At 39.3% G+C, this 20,952-nt stretch overlaps 1 protein-coding gene across 7 annotated transcripts in view; it reads right to left on the bottom strand.

Moving 5' to 3' along the window:
- Satb1 (SATB homeobox 1) overlaps positions 1-20,952 on the bottom strand; it is a 91,088-nt gene that overhangs the window by 22,376 nt on the left and 47,760 nt on the right. For all 7 annotated transcript variants that reach the window (XM_051204219.1, XM_051204218.1, XM_051204216.1 and 4 more), the window contains exons 7-9: positions 20,434-20,888; positions 13,009-13,221; positions 5,776-5,931 (exon numbers count right to left, since the gene is read on the bottom strand). In XM_051204219.1, coding sequence (XP_051060176.1) covers positions 5,776-5,931; positions 13,009-13,221; positions 20,434-20,888 — 824 coding nt within the window. The remainder of the gene's footprint in view (positions 1-5,775; positions 5,932-13,008; positions 13,222-20,433; positions 20,889-20,952) is intronic.

The following is a 20,952-nucleotide window of genomic DNA, read 5'->3' as shown; positions in this document are numbered from 1 at the left end:
AGTTCGTACTTTACAAGTTATTTGGCAGTCAATTATGGAATGGCTCTATTCCTACATGTCTTTAAAACATAGGCGTTTACTTTTCAGTAGGTAATCTATAATTTTGTGTTATTTTACCAAGCAAAAGAACTGAATCCAAAACACTACTCAGAACCAATTCTTTAAAAACTGTTATGCCACTACGGTTACTTTCAGGGATGCTAACGGCAGGAGAGTGGGTGGAATTCTCTCCCCAGGCTCTTTGGTCTCCCATGCCACCTCTGCTCAATGGCAAAATCGGAAGCATAGTTTCTTCCAGAGTTATTTTCCTTTTGTCATAAACTCATGTTCATTGCCCATCCATTTCATGTGACCTTATTTTCAGTCCTCAAGTGAAGGTTGGGGACCTAAAGCTAAAGTAAAACCTTTATCGACCAAAACATAAAGACAGGTAAGACACCCGGGGCAAAGCCCCCTTCCAGTTTGGGTCCATGCCCCAAAGGCCAGGCCTGCACTTCATTCTGTGTGGGTCTAACTGGACGGCAGGCATCAAGTCTTCAGGTGAACGTCCGCTGCCAGCCACCTCCCTTCAGGGAGCCCACTTCCCTCCATCTTTGTTGACGCTGCCTCTCCTAAGAGCTGACCTGATCCATGACCGAGTACCAAAGAGCTTCTGAGTTAGGCTTCCCTGAGGTTCTCTGACAACATTTTTCTGGCATTTGCTACCATTTCAGGATGAAAGGTGGCCTGTGGTTAGAGAAGATTCTACACAAGCTTTGTAACGGGATGGGTGACTGCTGCATGGTCTTCCTCGCTTCCTAAGACCCTCTTTACAGTACTGGTCCAAATTCACACAATTCTTTCTCTAAATTATACCCAAAGTTCCTAAAAATGCAGAAACTGCATTCAATAAATTGTAACCATTAAACCTACTAGTTGCAAAAAAAAGTATGTATGACTTTTACATAATCAATTTTAGAGGTTAAGAATCGAGATTTTTTAAATCGTTTGAAAATAGTAACAAGAGAGCCACAGGTTTTTTTTTTTTTTTTTTTTTTTTTTTTTTTTTTGTTGTTGTTTGTTTTGTTAAAGGGGAAAATATCCCTTTATGGAACTTTTTAAGCAAAAACTGGGTAAGTAGCACTGGACCTGGGAGATCAAACCTTGGATTTACCAAAACATGTGCTTGTTTGAGAGCACAGAAATACAATCTTATTCCGATCTACAGATTTAACTAGTCCTAAAAACAAGTCGCCTGGCATGATGGGCTGCCATGCTCACAAGGGTGGCTGGTACTTAAACCAACGATTCCAATAGCCTGGTTTTAGCATTCAACTAGAAATGGACAGATGGATCAATGTTCTGGAAAAGTATAGCAACATGGGTTCCCAGTCCTAAGACACATGACATTGTCAGCAACTGTTAACAACACCACCCTACAGAGGAGACCAGTGAACTCTTCCTTCCTACTCAAAAATCTCGTACAGGCCTTTGTCAAGCATGTGTTAAACTTGACCTAGCAGGAGACAGGAGCTGCAGGGGCTAGGTGTGCTCTGAGTTTTCTCTTTTGTTCTCATCAATGCTCCTCTGGCCCTTCCTCCTTCAGGCAAGCAGACCCTGAGAAACCTGAGTTGCCAATAGTCTGAGTCTGGCCCTACCCAGCTGAAAAGGACGAGGTACAGCTTGCAAAGGAATAGCTCCCATCAAGGGCCCTCTCTATGCACATGTAGGAGATGGGCTCTGAGGACACAGTGCAGGGATCTCACAGGATATTCCAAAAAGATGTGGCACCAGGAATAAGAGAAACTGTGACTCGCACGTCTGCAGGGCCTCCCAAGTGCCTTAAATAGGAGCCTTCACAGGTGAAATCGTGCCACAGCAAAGTCTGTGATGCAAACATCCTAAAAGCATGAATTAGCACCTACCCAGCTTCTACCCAGTACAACTCTGCTTGAACAAAACCAAAAATGCCTTCCTTAACATACTAGGATAAATTGTCATAGGTTCTCTGGTTTATTTCTAGGTGTTGTTACTATAAATTCTTTTACACACTACATTTTTTAGCCCTACTTCTAGCCCTACTGATTTGTGACAGTTTGATTTTATTTAAGACATCTCAACTAACCAAACCTACAAGTCAGAGTGATGCTGGATTGTTTTTAAACCCTAGGAACACTGAAGACCTGAATCCCTCTCATTCATACTACACCCTGAATCTCACAGACAAAGTGTCTGAAATTGATAGAACACAGATGTTTTTAAATTATTTGGCCTATTCTAAATGTCATGATATTCTAAAGTAAAAATCCTCTTTTATGTGTTTAAAAATTAAAAATAAACTCTCCTTATTAATCCAGCCCAACCCACAGTAGCCAGAGACCTATCCCTTCAGAGATTGAAAAAGATCACATTGCAAGTGTGTCTAGTCAGATGTAACCGCTCTAGCTCCCTGCTGCACCTAGAAATACCCTGTCCCGTGAAGCAAGCAGGAGGAATCATTTCCTGATGAGGATGGAGACACAGCAGAAGCCCCTGACTCTGCCTGTGCAGCTGGGTCTGCAGGCTCTACTCGACAAACACAAAAACATATACAAGGCAAGGCCTATGGTGCTGTTAATGTCCCCTTGCTGGACACACACCTGAAGTCTCAGAGCTCTCCAGAGGGTTTCTGTGGAATAAAATTAGATTCTAACATCTGCCACTATTAAGGAAAAAACCTCCACTTCCATCTCCCATATGAAAACCCTGAAGCCAATGAACAGTAACCGAGCCTTGACATGGTAATGGTTATTACCCAAATCAACAATTTTTTTTAAACAGTAAAATTAGCAAATCCTGCTCACATAATAATTTGAATGTTATCAGACTAAATGTTTGATAAAATTCCAATCTGACTCACCCAGGAAAATGGCTGCCTATTTGAATGTCCCAAATAAAAAGTAGCTGTTCGCATTATGTTCAAGCAAACATCTTTTAGGTTTGCAGTAGCTGGCTTTTCTAACCAAGCACAGAAGTAGGCTACCTCAGTCTTCACCTGCATATTTCATTTAGACATTTCTTTTAGAGTTAAAACAATCTCATTTCTATTATTCATCAAGGAGATGAGATGATGTAGTACTGGCTAAAAGGCAGAATCAACATGGGTATGCTCCTTGTAGACAAAATACTTCATGCATTAGTCACTGTTGAGCGTGCTCTCCTTTTAAAATGGAAGGTATTCCACATACATAAATACATGATAAATAAATCATTCTTCTGCATGGAGAGGACTGAATCACCTACTGAGCACATTATAAACGCTGTCCATTTGTGTATGGCACTCTGTAACCCAAAGGCTTATATGCACACACTGTATTTTATACACAACCCACCTAGAGGATGGCATTTCCTTCTGATGAACCCTGGATCACTTGTCTGAATGTAAACACCTATCTTAGAAGTTACAAATTTTTACCATGTACAGGTCAGTTTTGAAGCTTTTCTGTTTGCTTTAGAAAAATATGAGAGCAGAAGAACAAAACCTAAATTCAGCAAGTCCTTTGTTGGTCAGGTTTCCTGAATGATACATACAGTCTAAACTGATTAATCAAGAAAACAACTACAAAAATGCCGCAGGAAGTAGAATACATTAGTGTTTGGAAATAGCCATTCAAGGGATGAGAGTCACATGACCACTTGGCCCACAGCCTCTATCTGGCTCTTTGGAGTTCCTTCAGGCACTAATAGGAAAAGAAGTTTTGGGGTATTCTTGGGAACACAGACAGATGGGGGACACTTAGAAGATATTCACCAACACTCCGAAATGTAGACGTGAGGCTCAAAGAAGGATGGGGTAAAAATGAAAAATATGTTTAAAGACACCACTGGACATCAAGCACGCATACATTAGCCAACATGGTTCCAAAGTCAGGGACTCTCTGCTGTCACTTTAAGAAAGAGTCAAGCTACAGGTGGCTAGGCACCTATCACAAAGGAAAGGGGAGGGGGTGGGAGGAGCAGATGGAGTTAAAAGATAGGTGACAGGCAACTAAACAATACGAACTGAAAGCTTTAATATTAATTTTTGTTTGTTTTCTTTCATAGCCGACCTGATTATAATAAGGTGTATCTAGCGCCTCCATTTTGGAGATTTGGAGAAAGTGCCTGGCTTTTGTAGGAAAGCAGACTATTATGTAATTGGACAGGCCAGGGTGTGGTGGGGGGGTGTAGGATCAGAAAGAAAGGCAAAATAATATATATTTGAATAAGAGATCCTCATGATAATTAGACTAAGTAGTCAAAACAAGAATTGCGGGGTGGGTGAGGAGAGAGCCGGGGCATTTCTCCTTAACGGTAGTCTTGGCATGTAAATGAAGACATCTGAAGACGCACACAGGTTTGAAGCGGTTCTAACATTCTATCATAATTAGAAACATTTCAAGAGCCCTGTAATTTCCAATCAAAATTACAGTAATTTCCGATATGCAAGCCATGATTCATGACAGAATTTTACATTCCATGAGAGATTACGGTGGCCTGATGTATGACACGCTGAGTATAGCACTAACATAAACAATTCAGTTTAATGTTTAAACAGTACTTGATGTTTAGAATCTCACAATAAAAGAAACATATTATTGTAGAAATTATCACTTTGACAGTGATTGAAGGGTAAGGCAGGCATGCGGCCTATAAAGCTATAATTTTTTACAGTCCACAGCTTGAGTTTAATCATTTTTATATAACATTTCCAAGATATCCCTTAAGTATTCATCCAGCCTACAACTTAAACAGGAGCAACATGTTTCTAAAGTGAAACCCCAATTAAGTATCATTATTAACACAGACAGAGTAAAATTTTAGGAAAAGCCAAAAAGTATTGTGCTATAAATTTTCATGCTGTAAGTAATCCCAGAATTGTCCATTTTTATCACATATTGACAACATTTAGGATGTTATATAAAAGAGCATTTAACAATTATGAAAATCGAATTGTGTAACATTTCAAGTTATTCAAGTCTCACCCAAGCTCTGTGTGCTCTGAGTCCCCACCTCAGTGTTACCAAGTCCTTTTGTGAAAGTGAATCCATTTTTGTATGGGAAGCTTTTTAAAAGGATTCCTAGCTCTGGTGAAGGGCTACGAGACAGTGCGAGTTTGTTCTACCAGATGATTCGAGTAAACAATTACCAAGGTAGGAGAGTCTATTTAAATAAGAGATCTGGTAATAGGCTCTATGATCTGGCTGTTGTTTTTTAAACTTGCTTTGAAGAGGTCTGTGACTGCCCATTTAACTCTATGCAGTCCTTAGAGATGGACAAGTTTCCTTTGTGTAGTACAGTTCAATCTATCTGTGTCCTACTACAGAAAAGTTACAATCACTCAAACTCAACAGTGTATGTGGTTTGTTTTAGTAACAACTGGATAGCCGTAGGTAAACTAGTTGGAAAAGAAGTTGTAGGATGTTTTTAGAATAAAATTGAAGGTTATCTGAGGAGCGATGAAAAAGCAGTAATTTACATGTTCTATTACAAAACACTAGCCCAGTAAACTGCACATGAGGGTCTACTTCTGAAAGCAACTATTAACTGCCTCAGAGACTCCCTGAGAAATCCTTGGTTCTAGGAGCGGCTGCTGGGGGGTCCAAGAAACCCAGTATCTACAACCTACACCCCAACACTACTACTCAGCATAGTTCTCTACATAGTACAGGAGGCCATAGCCTCCCAGCGATGGCAGCTCCCTGCAAACAAACATGTCGTTCTTTGACTGTGCACAGGCATCACAGATAAACACTGCTGCCTGATAGCGGTACTGACCTGGCTTTTTGTGGCGGCAACCTTTGCAAACAGTGCTTGGGACACTTTAGCACGCTTCATTTCCTGCTGAATCTCGTCATAAATGGAGGCATTAATGTTCATAGTATTGTTCTCTGGTTTCCCATTCCTCTCAGTGGCAAGAGTAGCTGTTTTCACCTACAAAACATTTTGAACATTGCTGTCATTTTTCATTAGCTAAATTGATTCAAAGCTTCTCAGGCCCAGCATCCAAGCTGGGCACAGTTACTCCTTTTATGATCAAGGTGATCAACAGCGCAGTCATTCAACATTAGTTATTGCCCTGAGATCAGATTGCTTAAGTTAAGGAAGTCACAATGTCACAGGTGACTGCATCCATAATGTGACAGCAACTGCCAGATGACAACCAGGAAAAATAATGCCATAAAGTAAGTTTTCTGGAAAAGAAAGGGGCTTCAAGGACTTGAAAACACTAAACGAATTGTCTCCCAATTACCTCCCACTCCAGCCCTAACAAAGGAAATTCACAATTAAAATCATAATGCACAGTGCTGTGTCTTCGCTGGGCGCCCAATGCCTAATAGACAGTTCCCTCACTGATAGCCGTTATATACTATGGCCTTTTTAATTTCAGACTTTTTAAAAATGCCTTTCCCTCTTATGTTTCATTTTAAAAATCTTCCATAATAAAGCCATTTACAGAACTGCATATTTAAATCTTTTATCCATCCATGAACAGGTAGAAACCCTTGCTCAATTATCGTAAAGGCTGGTTGCGTTTCACACGTGATGTCCAAGCTGTTCTCTCTGATTATTTCATCTTTTCCTGGCATTCTGCTATGGAACGACTTCCTTTGGACTTATAGAACTAAACAAGAAGTGTTTCTTAGAGTGTAATTGATTATTTCTGTGAATTAAAATATATCATTAGTGACTCTACAAATATATTCAAAACGTATAATCACTCAAAAAATTCTATCAATCCTTTCATGATGGATATAAGAAGGGACAGTTTAAAACAAAACAAAACAAAACAAAAAAAAAAACCTCAACCAACAAACACTAGGGGTTTGGAAACCAGATCACAACCTTAAAATGATACCATTATTATTTTTAATTCTAATTTTAATTTTTATCATACAGTTGTATGAAACGGTCTTGAAACTTTTCTTATCAACAATTAGCTGATTTTTTCCTAGGAAACTGGTGAAAATGTGGGAATCCTAGTATGGGGGGGTAGGGTCATGCTTCTTGGCAACGGGAAACAATATAGAACTCACTTGTAGGGCCCTCTATGGAGACTAAGGTTTCTCTAGAGAGTTAAATAAACTTTGAACAACAACAACAACAATAAAAATAATAATAATAAAAATAAGCACATTAGGTGAATGCACAGATAATAATGTCAAACTGTGTTGTTCCATGTTAATTTCCATCTGTTCCCCAAAACCACTTTGCATGAAAGTTAGCAGAGGTTGCTGCAGAAGGAGATTAAGTTCTTGAAAGTAAATATAGGTCCCATGAAATGTACCTTCTCAGTCCTTGGAACATCTAGCCTGGAAGCAAAGCCACTTTCCCCTGACTTGTCTCTGGGAGCAAGATCCACACACAGCAAGACCTTCTCCAGCCCAACCCTAGCAGCAGAAGGAAGGCATGCTGTGCACTGGCTGACTACAAGTATAGCAGGATGGGGAACCTGTTCTCATCGGGAGTGGCAGGAGATCTCCAGGGCTCCTTTTCTAGCTCTGGGTCTATACCAGCAAGGGGTACATTAAGACTGGAGGCCACAAGAAACGAAAGGGGCTTTGAAGCCATAATCTGCTAAACAGCACTTTAGGAGCAGAAGAGTTAACACATTACCATAAATTGCCTACAAAGTTGCTTTGGTGAGATTTGAAACTTTGCTCTGGGGTGGTCTTGCTCTGAGGCAGAGGGATACATTTGATCACCCCATGGGGTCCCTTCTAATACCTATTTTTCTCACTGCTTAAATGAAAGAGAAAAGCCATTTCAATTGCTTTGAAAATTGAATGGTATGGAAATGGAGGTCCCAAAGTCCATCACACTGGAAGAGACAGAGCTCCCTGTACAATCTGGGCAGCCATAGGAAAAGCTCTGGTTTTAGGAAACTTGGGATTTCACTTGGTCTTACAATTTTCATTCTTTTTTTGTAAAAATTAAATTGGAGAGTTTAAGTTTCTGTGAGTCTGTTTCTAAAATTTTCTTTAAAGGTTCTACAAAGCAATTACAACTTGAACCAAAAAACAAGAATCCTAAATCACAAAAAAAAAAAAAAAAAACACTCATTTCACTCATTTCCTTGTGGGGAGGAAGGAGCAAAGAAGCATTACAAGAAAAGAATGTGGGGAAATTTTTAAAAATATATACTTAGTACCTGGCTGCATTACTCAGTTAAAAAGTATTTAGCAAAGCTCTTCTTGCTGGCCCAGATATGTATCTTATCACAGATAAGCCATTAGAATTCTAGAACCACATTTTTTTTCCTAAACACAAGCTACTGCTTAAGGGGAACTTACTTGGGCAGCTTTTCAAACTATGAAAGCTGAATTTTTCCCCAGGTAAAAAATGGAAACAAAAATCTTTTCTACTCCACTCTACTAAGTACTATTTTTGCTTAGTACAAAAAAAAAAAAATCATCTTTAATCCTGGTTTAGCTTTTAATATTATATCACCCATTAAAATTCATAAAGTAGTTCATCCCAGGCAAAACAAACTACTCTTCACTCTTCTCCACAAATAGCACAGGAGGTGAAATAAATGCAGTTGCAATCGGAATAGCTTTTATCAAGGTAGGGCACACTACTCCATCATTACGGTGGCGCCAGGGAAGTGGTTAAGATCCACAGCTTCTATTTACCCTCCCGTGTGGGGCACAGGCTGCAGTACTGGTGTCTGCCTGTCATTTCACTAAAATTGCACTGCAGAGCACACATTGTGCATGAAAAGTCTAGTTTGCCTCTTGACTGATTGCCAAATACATCGGACTTTCAGGCTTATGAGCCTAATACCCTTTGGTCTGGGTGAGTGAATGTGCTGTATATAGCATATGGCTAATACATATACAAGATTAAAGTTCTATGTTCCTTCAGTAATTATGAGACAGGAGACTGATATTCTTTGGCTGCTTTATGTATGAATGTATCCTAACCCTTTGAACTATGTAGTGACCCTAAGTAGGTGCTATCATTACTCTATTTTAAAACTGGAAATGTTGTTATGACAGAGGTAAAGTAAGTTGCCTCCTGCTCCCGGCTAAGCTCTGAACTTCAGTTTGCTGAAATCTGTGTTTGGCATATGTTCTTCTGTGGGGTCTTGTTATTCAGAAAACGTCTTAGAGATCAAGACTTGTTGGGCCTGCTTTTCAGAAGTCCTTTGCTAAGTCTAGCTCATTAGGTTCTAAGTGTTAGAAGCTAATGGTTTATAATTAACACTAATCTATTTTCCAAGGTATGCCTATTCCTTCTCTTACTAATTTTGTGGGACGATGGACAACAGTCCTATAGAACACTGCCTTCAAACATCGTTTGAACTATTAAGAGCTGTCTTTCTTTCATAGGAACAATATTTTCCAAATCTAGATCCCCAAGAACACAAAAGTTAATGCTTTCCCAGGAATCTACAACAAGAGACACTCTCCTCATGCACTGAGTTCATGCCTGTAACTGGACCTGAAGCCACAATGAACCTATGCTTCATCATATCACAGAGGGATTCCTTGTGAAGAGACAGAGCAATGGAGGATCAGATGAATTATATGTCCTTATATGGACTTGGTATATTTCCTAATACATTTCTGTGAAATCTCACACCTTACTTGCAAAGAAGCTGAAGAATCCCAGGAGGAGATGCAAAAGAAGTTGAAAGGATGGTACAATTCACTTAAAAATTACAACTTTTCAAATGGTTCTTATAGAAGTTAAAATTAGACAATTAGCTCTATGAGTCAACATGTATAAAAATACACAAGTAATGCCTACCAATAATGCCTAAGGGAGAGGGCATTAGTTTAAGCCTATTTGTTCTGCAGGGCAAATCATCCCCATGAAATAATCATTCATTTTTACTTATAACAATCCCTCTATTAAAATCATTAAGTAACTTTGCACAACATAGCCAGAAATCAAATCTATAAGGCAGACCATTAATGTACTTTCTTATGATGAAGATTTTAAATGAATTTCCTTTAAAATACCAGAAATATCATTGTGCAAAGAGTCATTCCAAATAGATCATTTGTCAAACATTTGTTTCACGCAGACAATATTCTCAAACATTCTTCCTTCTAATCTAACAGCACAAATTCCCATTTTCTATGACTTTCATCCTTCTCTTAAAACTGTGTATTTTGGTGAGATGTCTTAAGGTAAAGGAAAATGCAACAAGTTTAATTAGGATTTGAAAACTTTAATTAAAACCTTTCACTCAGTTTTTTTCCTTTTTCTCCTAGCAAAAGGTTGGTATTAGGATTCAATGAATTAATGCATGTGAAGGTGCTTAGAAAGCTGTGAACCATTATCAACTACCAGGTATTTTTTCTTTTTTAATTACAGCATGGAACTTATGAAAATATGCCTCTGACAATTAGGGTTGGCCCAGATTCAGAGAAAGGACAATGGCACTTTATGCTTGCCTCTACTGGATTACCCTAGGTAGGTCTGCACTAGGGGGACATAGCACCAGGCCTGGGGCAGCTGTGAGCTTTGTTGTTTCCTACAGTTGGGCCATCTCCCAGTAGATATTTGTAGGACATCTTTCTGGAGACTATCCAAGCAAGTCCCCTGTCAAAGATGACTTAAAATCTAAGTTCCTCACAACAGTTTAGCTCCTTGGTCTAGGATACTCCAAGAACATTGTAAAAATCTTCCCAAAATGTGTGCCACATACTGTAGGAGCAGGACAGATTCCAGTCTCCCAGGCTTAACCGTGTCCTGTGTGTCCCTTGAGTCACCAAGGACCTCTCCTTTCACCTCTGATAGCATTTTTTGTTTTGTTTTCACAAAGAATCAGAGTTCAAGTCCAAACCCAACATTTGTCTCAGAATGGATTTTAAATCTCTCTCTCTCTTCCTTTTTTTTTCCTTTTTCTTTTATTTTTTATTTACTTATTTTTTTAATGATTTCACAGAGACTTTTCCCTGATAAGGTAAACTTAAGACAGTTTTGAGGCTCTCTCTATGGTGTTTTCCATTTTTTTGCCTGTAGTAGGCATATGTACCTCTCTAGGGGTTCCATTGTAACCTCAACTGCCAATTCAAACAGTTCTAATTCTCCAAGCTTGACAGCAAGCTTTTCCCTACTCTACTCATTTTGCAGTGAGATAAACAGACCATCTTTTTAAATTTAATGTGTTGCTTAAATGGTAGAATGTAACCAACTGGCAATGGGCACTGTTACAACACGGAGTAATGGAAATGGAGTGAATGAGGAACAAACAGACACATTATTATTCACCTCTGGATTTGGTGAGTCAGCCAGTAATACCACACTAGGAGAAATCTGGAAGTGTCTCACCAGGGAGTGCCTACCCACTTCCTATGTTCACCCCAACTACAAGCCTGGTTAGTCTTAACCCCCTTTGAGAGCAAACACAGGGAAGGGCGTCTCATCTAGGAACCCTAAAACTTAGGATAAGGTAAATTCCATTCATTTTCTATCCCACATAGCATGCCATATGGTCTTTATAAATACACACACAGGAAAGGTATTGAATAGTATCTTAAGACTGCATGAAAAGAAATATCGCTTAAGATCTAATCCAAATTTGGCTCAGAGAACAAATAATAAGGATTATTCAGAACCACATAAAGAAAATAAAATTTCTACACAACAAAAGCTGTTTAAACACTAAATTAAATAACTGGGCATATTGAAAAGAGAAGATGGTCTTGCTAAGAGTCAAAATGTTATTAAAGAAATTATTTTAAACACCTCAGAACAAGGAAGAGTAAGGCCAGGCTAGTGTCCCCAGGCATACAGTCACCATCTGGATGGTTACTGCAAAAGAGTAAGGGTGTGGTGAACACTTAAAGGCTTCAGCTTCTATATCTAATGACCTACCCAAGTCAAATACACACTCACGAGTTCCTAGCTCTGTATCTACTTTGTAGATGAGGGTACCATTCAGTAGCTGTGAGGAGGCAGGCAGCTTGTGTATGGAGATGGTGGCCATGGAGATGGTGGCCCCTCTCTCACACAATTGCACCATCTTATCACAGCCTGCTCCTACAGACATGGTTGATTTTCATTAAAAATAGATTTTAGAAGTAATTTCTTTAGAACGTTCTGTCAACAGTTCAAGAGCCTCTACCAATAGCCAGAGTGTGTGCCTGGTACTCATTTGTAGAGTCCCTGTGACAGGTTCTTTCTTGTCACTCAACGGCTTTTTCTATATTTCTGTGCTTGGAAATCTATAGACTTGATTGTTGATGAAAAGAAATCATCAACATAAGATTATGACATTATATTCCACAAATACTCTGAATTTGTGTTCCACACTCAACTTTTCAAACAACTCTGGAAGTTGATCTTAGTTGTAGGGGTTGTACCTGCCATGGAAAAAAACACATTTGTTTGTGGGTTTTAAATCTAAGCTATTTCATCTAATGGTTTGTGCTGAACATAAGTTTAACACTTAATTTAAAACAGTAATGTACAATAAAGTTAACTAGAAGGTAGATTCATTTTTCCTTCCTAAAAAGTGGAACATTTTGAAGAAAATGAAAATGTGCCCATTTCTGGGAATTCAGACAGAATTCTTTATCAGTCTCACTTAAAGCTGCCTTCAAGGATTGTATTAAACTTAATTATGAAAGATTACAAACGAGATGATATGTAATTGGTACCAGCTGCAGTCCGTATTGGAAAGCATAAATATAAATGAATTTATTTATTTTTTATTTACTACTCAAATGGCAGTCCTCAAACTAGTGACAGTAACCAGGCGGTACTATTTCTGTCCTGAGGTGAACAGAATGCGTCTGTAGTAAGAACAGTAGAGGTAACCCTGTCACTTCTTCAGCCCTCAAGAACCCAAAGACTTGGAGCTACACAGGGCAGTTTTCTTTTCCCTAATTAGGAACGAACTGTTTTCCATCAAAATTAGTGATATGGAATGAAATTCTCAGGCAAGTCTATGGAACTTTTTCAATCTGTATCTACCCAACTTCTCGCTGAGAGTCATCATTAAAAATTTTCAGGACAGGACAAAGAAATGCAAGGGAGAGGCAGGAGCACCTGGGGAGGGCGACTGGGCGGGGTGCTTAGCAGCGGAGCTGGACCCATGGCTGAGGCAGCGTTCAAGCTCCTTTCCCTCTCATCCTGGTATATCCGGTCTCTTTCAGCTTCGGGCAACTGTAAGAAATTCTGCATAGCGCGAAGGTTTACCAGCAGAGACTGGGATGCAGTCTTGGGGTCCTCTTCCTTTCGGAGGATTTCAGAAAGCAATCCCTACAGGGGAAGAGAGACACTGGTTAGCTTGCTTCTTGCTCCAGCCAGGGTGAGGTGAGTATCCTACTTTTTTCCACGCCCCTCAGAAGGGGTAGTCAGAGGTCTTGAGTCTCTCTAGGAATCCATTAGCTCCAACTGCAGTGGAGGAAAAAAGCCTCGATTGTATCCTTCATTTTATGAAGCAGTGCTTTACAAACAGCAGAAACTGAGCCGGCCTAATTGGTCTCCTCCTTTTAAGTAGCCTAAGCTGCCGTGAAATCTTCCACAGAAAGATGGCGGAGGAGGTTAGGAGTAAGTGACATCCCCAGAACAAACATCATTGAACTGTACAGTTCTCAAGCTGCCAGACAAAGGCACAGGCAGCCAACCACAGACACAAAGCCATTTCTAGACGAACAAGCTGAGGGTTTGAGGAAGATACCAGGAACTGACCAACACATCACTCAAGACCACTAAGACTTTGAATATATAACAAAGTGTCACAGTTGGCCATCTGAATTTGCTGTTCAAAAGGAAACAGACTACCACAAGTGATTACAAAGTGTTGTATACTATGCTAGTACGGTAACAGGTTGAAAAAGCCACAGCTCAAACCTGAAATACGTAGCCACTCTTCCACACTGTAAAAATCCTATCCCAAAATTTGACAAATTGATGAGTAACATATCAAATCTCTTGAAAACTAAAGATCACTATTAGTAACACTGGAAACTCAAAAACTACTAGAAACTTCTCTTACGGTGTTTTCTTCCCCCTAACAATGTAATATTAAAGGTTTTCTTTTTCCTTTATATTAATGGTTTTCTTTTTCCTTTATATTAAAGGTTTTCTTTTTCCTTTGGAAGAATTTGTTTTTTAAATGGTTGGTGTCTTCCCAAATGCACCCGGAAGCAAAGGCTTCTCTGGTCATGTAATAAGCCAAGTAGCTCAGTGCTTTCAACCTCACACATGCAGTAATGTGTGGGAAAACGGGATGCCCTGCTTTCCTTACTTACACAAATGCAACTAACTCACAACAGTCACAATCAAGGCTTCTGTATAACCAGACAAGCCACCTCCACCAAAACCCTGCAGAAATGGCCAAATGTGTGCACTTCAGTGAGAGAAGGCAAAATGGTTATGGTTTCTTGGAAGTATAAACCTGGTTTTCTTCCAAATTTCTCAAGTCATGTTGCCTGATATAGCCTGTGGGTACAGACAGGATAAGAACATTGCCCCTTTAAAATAAACATTTGATTTATAAGCTGGTACTTAAGGGGGAAAGAAACCTCCAGCAAGCTCTGGGGAATTGAGTCGACTATAAATAAATCTCTCTGTTGGTCTACTGCAACCAAAGCCTGGACATTATGTCTGAACTTACGTAACAAATGTTACTTAGCAACTGAGGCACTGTCCTTTTGGCCATGATACTTGCTAGTACCCACAACTGGGCCTGCCAAGAACAAAACACCCTGTGAACAGAACTCAGATCAAATAGGCAGTCAATCATCCAGCTATTTAACTAATTAGACTATTTCTAATATGCCTTATGGAGATGAATATACATATCACACACAATCTGTATCATTGCTCCTGCAAAATAGTATATACTTAAAAAACAAACAGCAGCAGCAAAACCTTAGAAAGCAGGTATGTTGGCATGGCTGTCTGTAGTCCCCTCCCCAGGAAGGCCAAAACAGTGAGACCTTGTCTCAAATACGTGAATAAATAAATAAAGGAAACCAATAAAAAATGTGGCTAGTAAAGCAATATATAGCAACTGTATAGGAATGCATAAACAGATGGAAGCATTGAGTATATACAGAATGTCACGAAATCCTCAAGTATAACAGTATAGTTAAGTTTGTCATCTTAGCCCAATGTCATATACTTCAGTTATTGATAATACTAAAACAATTATATGAATATAGACTACAGAAATGAAAAAGGAACATTAGCGTATATTATAGTGGTTATGATGAGTTATGACTAACATTGCTACATAATCAAGGCTATGGTCCCTTCCAGCCAAGCCACTCTAGCCATCACTAAAAAGTCACCATTACATGGTACTTTGTAAAACGTCTATCTTCATGAGGCTACTGGCTATTCAGAAAAAAAAAAAAAAAAAAAAATCAGGGCAAAAGATACCCTGTAAATATTTAGCTTTTTTTCTACACCAGAATACTTGAAACTAGACATCTAAAAATCTCAAGATGACAAAGCAATATATTTCATATCTCTATTAAAAATGTTCCACAGCTGACAACTATAGTAAGAAAATCAAACCCATGAAAAAACCCACAGAAGCACTTTCTCTCTAGTCCTGTGAATAGGTGTGGCTCAGCTAAAAGACCGATCATCACATGGGAGAAAGTTTGGTGTGAAGTCAGCACACCTTCTCATCCCAGCACTCTGTGGAGCACTTCCCCCCACACTTAATCACCCCTCGGAGTGGGTGCAGGCTTCCAAACCCCAGACTTTCAGAGAGCTTTAGGGCAGCCAGTGTAGACAGTCTACTGGGTCAGAATTTTCTTTCTTTCTTTTTTCTTTTTTATTCTTTCTTTTCTTTTCTTTCTTTCTTTTTTTTTTTTTTTTTTTTTTTTTTTGGCCCAGAGCTTTCAATGAGGGGAGTGCCCCCTGGTGGAAATGCCTGAAAATATTGTCAGAAACCATATGATTAGTGTTAATTTCTTAAGAGTAATGTATAATAATCTGGATGCAAATGACTACTGCTGGAGTGTGTGTGTGAGCCTTGGTCCTGTTTGGGTTGTTGAATGGCTGCTAATGAATTCAATATATATATAGTCCCTTTCCCTATTTTATATAGGTCAAATCTAGTGCAGACATGCCAGGTAAGGTCAAGGTCATTTGTATTAATTCCTCATGAATGACTGATACAGATATCATTATCAACAACCCATCACACTAAATAGTATGTGAAGGCCATGCTCCCTGTCACATAACAGAATTGACTGAGGTACCAAATTAAAGTATACCCATTCTGTGTACCATAGGTGCTCTTAAATGCACTGAATTAAATGAGGTAAAATCATTAGTAATCTTGTTTCTAAAAAGAATCCAAAAACTTGTATGCTGTGAAGGGAGTTCCCTTTGGGACTATACATCTTACAAATTATTGGATGTGTGTTGTATATATGAAGAGGTCAGATTATTCTACATGGCCATTACTTAGTGATTAAGTGAAAGCTCTGATTTTTTTCCAATTAAAGAATTCATTTACTGATAAATTCCTAACCCTCTCTTTTTTCACATTCCAATAAGAGTTATACAACTTATTATAAGGAAAATTCATTAGTAATTGTAAAAGAAGGGAAAAGCCTCCAATAAATAGTATCAGGACTTCCAAAAGCTCATTATGAGTTCTTTAAAACAGCAGATAAGTGCAAGAGACGATGGCCAATCCGAACAAAAAGCCTGCTGGCCTCCAGCTTGTCTCCTCTTTGAACATAATCACTGATTAAAATAGATTTTATCAGCTCTGTGGAACTTCAAAGCCCTCAGAAAGAAAGAAAAAAAATTATTTGAGGAACCCTCTCTCCTGAAGAGAGAGACAGAATATTTTCCAGGCTACTTGCCTGTTTGGTGAGCTCTTGATCACGTGACCAGGTGAAAGACTACTTTCAAACTCCACCTGCTTGTGGAATCATGCCAAGAAATAGATAAGTAGACACGTTCATCTCTGTCCCTTGGTAGGCTCATCAAGAGCTGTCACATAAGATAATGGTACCTTTTTACCTTTCAGTCAATAGTGATACGGACAGTGGCCTTTTCTTAAATTACACTGAAGAATTATAGGAACATAGTAGTGATTTCTGTTATACTTAATCAGGTGAATTTCTCTCCACCACATAATTCACAGAGCTCAAATTCGATAAAAAAATTATATGATGGTACATTACTGTTATCAGTTTTGAATAATCCATCTCCAGCCTTTATTTTACTGGGAAATAAAGTGTGCCAAAGACGGGGGAGGAGAGCGAAAAAAGCTACTGAGCAGAATCAGGGTAAACTCTGGGTTTATGTAAGTTTTTAAAGAAATATATTTTCTTGTATCACAACCTTTAAAGGACAGTATTCCCAGAGGTGACTGAAAAGTTAAGTGTAGAAGCGTTGGCATTCATTTCTGGCCACAAGTTTCCATTAAAAAGACATCAAGTAAACATTACTGAATGAATGGTAAATGCTACTATCTGTAGTGTCAATTAAATAACACACACCCATCATCCAAAAAGGGAAAGTCCTTAAAACAAGTAACTACCTAAACTTCACCATAAATTTTCAGAAATGGTAGCCTTTTTAACGCCCCACGTGACAGTCTTGAGAGGACTGTGGTATAATTTGGGAAGCCCTTTTGAGATAATGAAGGATTCTCATGAGTTAAAACAGAAAGTTCAGGGTTAGAAAGTTACTCGGAGCTGTCAATGATTTAAAAAATCCTCAGTTCCTAACCATGCCACCTATTACACCAACGTTTTACCATAGTCGGTATAGGGTGCAGTGTCTTTCTCTACCTATAGCAGAATTCTGCCTTTTTATGCCCACGTTTTACAGAAATGTCTGAACCCGGGTTGGAACTGCTCACTGAAATAACAGCACACCGACTTGAGCTGTGCGATGTAACGGCAGAGCTCTTGTCGCTACATATGCATCAGCGTGTGTATTTTCGTACTCCACACTCACACCCTGCTCTCACTCTGCACCTGCTTTTATTGAAATGCATACACTCTGAAATAAACACACTACATGCATTCATATGAATGTATAATCACTGAACTAAATGCAGCTGTGTGTGGGCGCGTGTGTGTGATTTTTAAGTATGACCACTGAAAATTACATACATGCTTGCGTGTGCAAAAGCTGGCTCTCAATGAACATATAAATACCCACATGAAACCACTCACACTTAAAAATAAATAAATAAATAAAAAGCCAGTTACAAACAAGGCCTAATATCTTTCACTGAGAAATACCAATTGCTAATACATATAAAGGTTTAAAGTTAAATCTATTTATTGACAAATAATTCTGGGCAGTGACTTTTCTTTCTCTAAGTTGTCCATTTAAAATGTGGTATCTGGGTGAAACTATACCATCATGTTGTCAAAGCTCAGAAAAATGAACTCACTAATCCTTATATGAACCACAGGGAACAGTCTTTTTAAAGCTACTACTTCATATAACAAGGGAAAATTCAGCACTTAGTGCAATAAATCCTACAGAGAACCACAAATGTTGTGTGTAAGGACCAAGGGCGGACAGACAGACAGACAGCATTTCACAGCCATGGTGAGGAAGTGTGTTGAGTCGCCCCCCACCCCCACTCGTCACACACACAGCACATACCCTTTACGTTTAGCACACAACTGTTTGCTCAAGTTTTCAAGGGCTTATCAGTAAATCTATAATCTGTGTCTGTGTCACTGGTGTCTTTTAATTGAATTCAACAAACATTACCCGACTTTTATAGAGAGTCCCAGTTTTTGGCCCAGGAGTAAGCATTACTAGTAATTACCGTATTTACAAAATAAAGAATGCTACCACAAATCAGAATTTCTAGAGGGTGGCTTTTGATTCACTGATTTTTTTTTTTTAATTATTGCCCCCAACTGAGTTAAAGGGTCATATTAAATTTACTAGCTAAGAATGAACACAATTTTAAAGCTGTAAAAACATGGATCTTGGTTTAAAAATATATATATATATAGTTTTAACCTAAGACAACAGTGTGTAAAAAGCACCCTTTTAAAAATAGAACAATAGCGAACAGAAAAGCAGCTGAAGAAACCGAAAAGGAGTCCTGCAAGACCCCACCACCACCACGTCTTCTGACCCTCAGTCTAGCCAAGGCCAGCCAAACACAAGTCATAGCTGGCATTCTCCCAACAAGGAATTAATACATAATCATTTTTGTATCAGAATTTTATTCTCATAATCACATAATAAACAAAATAAAGATGAATGAAAAATGAGGCAGACCAAAAGAGACAGGTTGGGAGAAAGAAAAAGAAAAAAGACAAGAAACAAACATGGTAAAATCAAGAAAACTGAAAAGACATTATGGTCTCAAAGTTAAATATTCCTCTTTAGTGTGCCTTGGCTAAAAATAAACACCACATGCATTATATTAACATCTAAACAAATAAAACCTTTACAAATACTAAAGACACTATCCTTTCAGAGAAGATTGCGTCTCACAGGAATTTGCCCAGGAGGGAAAAGGTATACCTCAATGGGAAGTCTAAACTAAGTATTCAACCAATGCCTGCAGACCAACCCAGCACACGGCCTGTATAGACAGTGAATTGCCACCAAGCCACCCCATTCCACCACTGTCTAGTGTCAGTGATCTACAGTGTGAACAGAGTTTATGATGCTCAAATATTTACTATCTGGACCTATTAGAAAAAAAAAAAAAGAAAACAAAACAAAACATGATTTCTCTGGTGTGAGGTGAAGTCTGTCAAAATAAACCTGGACCTCTGGATGAAGGGCAAAGAGGCACTAGAAAGAGAGGGTCTTAGAAGTATGGCCATGCCACACAATGTGCACACAAAATGCTATAAGAAACCACACTCTGGCTGGGAGGAGATGATACTGTGGTGGTGGTGGTGGCGCACACATTTAATCCCCGCATTGGGGAGGCAGAGGCAGCTGTATCTCTGTGAGTTTGAGGCCAGCCTGGTCTACAGAGCGAGTTCCAGGGCAGCTAGGACTACACAGGGGAACCCTGTGTCAAAAAAAACATAAACAAGAGAGCGAGGGCGGGGGAGAGAGAGAGAAACACACTTTGTACAATGCATATAACTCCACTACAAAAATGGGGAAAATAAAGAATAAAGTGTGGAGAACATGAATAAATCATGGAGGAAGGCTAACTGAAAATGGCTGCAGAATTAAATGCAATCACTATTAAGCTGCATAGTATCAAAAAAAGTTGAAGGACTTCAACAACGCACATTAATGTTTTTAAGTTCGCTATGAGCAGAGACATAGAAAGGACACTGGGCTAGACACCTCCTTGACTTCTGTTACTAACAGCTTACCATACCATGAAGAGAATACAGACAATGCCAGGATGCACCCTTGGAAGAGGAGCACAGCACAGCTGTGATCCCATGCTAACCCGGGGTGACAGAGTAAAGGAAAAACATGAGCACAGACTCAGGAAAGAGACAAGGAGAGACAGCAGAACAACAAAACAAAACTGACCTGAGTTCTATTAAAAGCCACGCGTGCAAACACTGCCTGGGAGATTCCCGCTCGCTTCAGTTCATCTCGCACCCACTGGTAGATTTCTGAAGAGACCTCCGTGTTAGTGGAAACCTGCTGCTCCAAAGGCTTATTCATAGACCTACTGACGGGGGGAGGGTGGTTCAAGTACTGTTGGTTTAAGGACTGCTGGGCTAAGAGTCTGTTCACCGCATACTGCTGGTTCAACAACTGGGCCATCACCAGCTGCTGGTTGACTAGCTGAGGACTGATAGGTGTTGACACCAGCCCAGGGTGCAGGTTCGGAAGAGGGGTCCGCACAGAGGGCTGGCTGCCATGTGAGAGCTGTGCAGGCGATGGCGGCTGCTCAGCTGTGTTCCCTGGGACCGGCTGCTGGCCAAAATTGACGTGGTTGGTGCCTTGCTGAGAGAGTTCAGACAGACTATCCATTTCAACTAAAGTAGACAAAAAGGAAAATCCCGTTCAGACAGCAATAAGAAAATTTCTGATCATTTCCCA

This window comes from Phodopus roborovskii, unplaced genomic scaffold (assembly GCF_943737965.1).
Source record: "Phodopus roborovskii unplaced genomic scaffold, PHOROB, whole genome shotgun sequence".
Lineage (NCBI taxonomy): Eukaryota > Metazoa > Chordata > Mammalia > Rodentia > Cricetidae > Phodopus > Phodopus roborovskii.
This window is presented reverse-complemented; position numbering and strand designations above follow the sequence as displayed.